Source organism: Myotis lucifugus, unplaced genomic scaffold (genome assembly GCF_000147115.1).
Source record: "Myotis lucifugus unplaced genomic scaffold, Myoluc2.0 scaffold_724, whole genome shotgun sequence".
In the NCBI taxonomy this organism is placed as follows: Eukaryota; Metazoa; Chordata; class Mammalia; order Chiroptera; family Vespertilionidae; genus Myotis; species Myotis lucifugus.
This window is the reverse complement of record NW_005871772.1, coordinates 60,320-64,340: the sequence shown is the minus strand read 5'-3', so window position 1 is coordinate 64,340 and position 4,021 is coordinate 60,320. Positions and strand designations below refer to the sequence as shown.

Genomic DNA, 4,021 nt, shown 5'->3' with positions numbered 1-4,021 from the left:
CTGGGGTCAGGGTGGAGAAGGGAGGGCCTCTGTTCTGTCCTCTGACCAGGGTGACTCCAGGGGAGGGGTGACCCCTGCGGACGCCAGGGCCCCAGCCCGGAGAGGCCCGGCTGCAGAAGATTACAGAAATGCGTGTGGAGGCTAGAGACCGTGAAAAGAGGGTGTTTTATGAGGTTGTTGACTGTACTCAGAATTGGAGGTAACACAGCCACGTTCCCCAACGTTAAAGCGAAATGACAGGCTATTTAACATCCCTTATAAAAACCACAGGTTTGCAAATCAAAACAATGAGGTGTCATGTAACGGACCAGCAAAGATTTAAAAGAATGAGCATGCCCGGCCGGTGTGGCTCAGTGGTTGAGCGGCGACCTATGAACCTGAAGGTCACGGTTGGTTCAATTCCTGGTCAGGGCACATGCCCGGGTTGCAAGGGCTCGATCCCCAGTAGGGGGTGTGCAGGGGCAGCCAGTCAATGACTCTCTCATCATTGATGTTTCTATCTCTCTCCCTCTCCCTTCCTCTCTGAAATCAATAAACATATTTAAAAAAAAAACCAAAACCCCCAACTCGGACCTCCTTCCCTAGCCAGAGGCATTTCTGGGAGGTGCAGAGGTGGGGTGAGCTTCGGGTCTGGCTTAATCTGGGGGTGCAGGCGTGCAACCTGGTCTCTTTCCTGCCTGTGGGTGACCGTTGCTCAACACAGTCTAGTCCCGTGGTCGGCAAACTGCGGCTTGCGAGCCACATGTGGCTCTTTGGCCCCTTGAGTGTGGCTCTTCCTAAGCCTTAGGAGTACCCTAATTAAGTTAATAACAATGTACCTACCTATATAGTTTCAGTTTAAAAGATTTGGCTCTCAAAAGAAATTTCAGTCGTCGTACTGTTGATATTTGGCTCGGTTGACGAATGAGTTTGCCGACCACTGGGCTAGTCCTCAGCTTGGCGACACTAAGGCACTGGCAGGAGGTGAAGCTGGAAAGTCACGCAGGAGACAGAACCACAGCCCACGGGGGAGCTGGGAGGCCTGCTTCTCCTTTTCTAAATAGTATGCAGGTCAGAGTCCTTCTGTCAACACATCTTTTATTCGGAAATCAGGTTACCATCTGTTAGGTCACCGCTTGCTTCCATTCCGGCCCTGTTGATCCTCGAGAGACAACTCGATTAGATTTGGGGCATTCACCACGTCATGTCTAAGACGCACTCGCAAGCGTCCGTAAGTGCTGACTCACGCGTTGCTTTGCAAACAGATCACGTCAGGCGTCCTCCTGTTGTCAGTGAATACACATTCATAGCGGAACGTCTAGAAATCTCAGAAAAAGCCCCCAATAAAAGCCCCCTGTGACCTCAGCGGCTTGCTCTACCACGGCTGGCAGTGTGGTCTGTGCGGGCAGCACAGGCTGGCGGGGGGCACTGGGTGGAGGGAGTCTTGCAGGCCTGGCCCGGCGCCCGCTCTGCCATGGCCGCAACCCCTCAGAGCTTCAGTCCCTCACCTTAACAGTCCACGCCTGCCCCCCAGAAACAAGGGCATTGATCACAAATGTGGGTACAGCCCAGATTGTCCTCTCGACAACCAATCCCTCGAGGGGAGCTAGTGAGCTGGTTAAAAGCTGGGCAGTATTTTTAAAAATATATTGTTATGGCTTGCAGAGAGGAAGGGAGAGAGAGAGAGAGAAAGAGAGATAGAAACATCAAGGATGAGAGAGAATCATTGATGGGCTGCCTCCTGCATGACCCCTACTGGGGATGGAGCCCGAAACCCGGGCATGTGTCCTGACCAGGAATTGAACCAACCGTGACCTCCTGGTTCATAGGTCGGTGCTCAACCACTGAGCCACACTGGCCGGGCCCAACTTTTATTTTTAGTTTCTTCAGTAAAACAGACTTTTTTTTTTAATACAATTTTTATTGCTAAAAATTACCCAAAAGTTTTTCACGGTACTTCATTGTGAGTAAACGAAACTTTAACTTTGCAAGCTTCCTTTCGAAAATCTTCTGAACCTTGTTTCTTTCTTTCTTTTTTTAAAAAATATATTTTATTGATTTTTTTACAGAAAGGAAGGGAGAGGGATAGAGAGTTAGGAACATCGATGAGAGAGAAACATCGATCAGCTGCCTCCTGCACACCTCCCACTGGGGATGTGCCCGCAACCAAGGTCCATGCCCTTGACTGGAATCGAACCTGGGACCTTTCAGTCCGCAGGCCGACACGCTATCCACTGAGCCAAACCGGTTAGGGCTGAGCCTTGTTTCTTCGTGGTAATGGTTCTGTTGTCACTGTATGAATGCTAGGAAGAACTCCCTCCCCGATGACACCCTCAAAGTCATTCAGAAGCCGGGTGACCCGAAACGCCGCTGGGAGCCCCGCCCTGTCTGGGGCGAGTCTGTGCAGCCGGCCTGTTGTGAATAGTGGAAGCCATTGGGAGGGTCGGGCTGGGCCGCGTTGTGGATGTTGGGGCTGGTGAACACCTGTGTGTGCGGGCGGGTGCAGGGCGCTCTGTGGGAAAGACCAGGACACGATCAGGAGGGAAGCAGGCAGCCTGGACGGAGGGAGGAGGCATCCTGTTGGCCCTTCCCAGCACTGGGCGTGAGCAGACTGTTCTTGTCTCGAAGGTCTAGATCTAGAACGAGGAGTAAATCACAGGGTCTGAGAATTCTAGGTTTTTCTTCCATGAGCCTATCTGAATTTTTTCAAGGTGTGCTTTCAAAAAAAAAATTTATTTCTGCCCTAGGTGGGTTGGCTCAGTGGATAGAGCGTTGGTCCATGGACGGAAGGGACCCGGGTTCGATTCCGGTCAAGGGCAAGTCCCTCTGTTGCAGGCTCCGCCCCGGCCTTGGTCCAGGCGCGTGGGGGAGGCAGCCAATCGATGTCCCTCTCACATGGATGTGTCTTTCTGTCTCTTCCCCTCCCTCCCACGCTCTCTAAAAATCAGGGGGAAAATATCCTTGGGTGAGGATTAACCAAACAAACATACAAGAAAAAAAAAGGAGTTATTTCCTGAATCCAGCTGTGAATTAGATCAGCCGGCCTCCAGGGACATGTGGGACGACAGGCCCCCTGTGCTGGTAGATTGGGGACAGTGGTGGGAGTTAGTGGGTGGCCCCCCCCCCCGCCCCCCAACGCACACACTTTTTCCTGAAAGGACGAGGAATCCTTTCTCGTGCAGGATGTTAGTCTGTCCTGAAGCAGGACCCTGCAGTTTAGTGCTGGTGGGTGGTCCTCCTGTCCCCTTCCCAGGGCCCCCTGTCCTCCCCCTGGCCCCGCACCCTCGCCCTTCAGCGTAGAGGCCGATGCTGGGCCCGCCTGCTGGAGGCTTTCCCAGCGCACACGCCTTGATCCCACCTGCACTTGGGAGGGACCTGGTTTTGTGTCTTCTGCTCCCATCTGTCAAAAGGTGTTTTTTCTTTTCAATATATTTCTATTGATTTCAGAGAGGAAGGGAGAGAGAGAGAGAAACATCAATGAGGAGAGGGAATCATGGATCGGCTGCCTCCTGCAGGCCCCACACTGGGGATTGAGCCTGCAACCCGGGCATGTGCCCTGACCGGGAATCGAACTGTGACCTCCTGGTTCATGGGTTGATGCTTAGCTACTGAGCCACGCCGGCTGGGCAGGAAGGAGGCTTTGAGACGTGCGGTGGGGACAAGTGGGGGACAGTCCGGGTAGAGTGGGGGGGGGGGCACAGCCTGACCCATTGCACAAGGTGCAGTTATGGGACAGCGGGTTACAGAATGCCACCTGGGGATTCCCAGCTTCCCTCTGGAAAATAGACAGGTGAGCGTCTAAATACTCACAGCCGAGGCCGGCGAGTCCTGGCTGGGAGGCTAGGTTTGTCCCTGCAGCTACTCACCTCGTGTCCTAGCTCTTCGGGAGGGTTTCTGGGAAATGGAAGGGAGTTTAGTGCCTGGAGTTTAGTTTAGGGACGCTGGGCTGTGTGTGGTCGTGGAGAGTGTGCGTGTGCGTGTGCGTGTGTGTCTTGTGTGTTGTTCGAGGCCCTGCTTCAGTCCGCCTTGAAGGCTTGCAATC

At 53.4% G+C, this 4,021-nt stretch overlaps 1 protein-coding gene across 1 annotated transcript in view; it reads left to right on the top strand.

Annotated features, from left to right (window-relative positions):
* The first annotated feature begins 1,168 nt into the window (after window positions 1–1,168).
* FAM89A (family with sequence similarity 89 member A) overlaps window positions 1,169–4,021 on the top strand; it is a 5,719-nt gene continuing 2,866 nt past the window's right edge. The window contains exon 1 of the mRNA XM_023746710.1: window positions 1,169–1,210. Coding sequence (XP_023602478.1) covers window positions 1,184–1,210 — 27 coding nt within the window. The 5' untranslated portion in view covers window positions 1,169–1,183. The remainder of the gene's footprint in view (window positions 1,211–4,021) is intronic.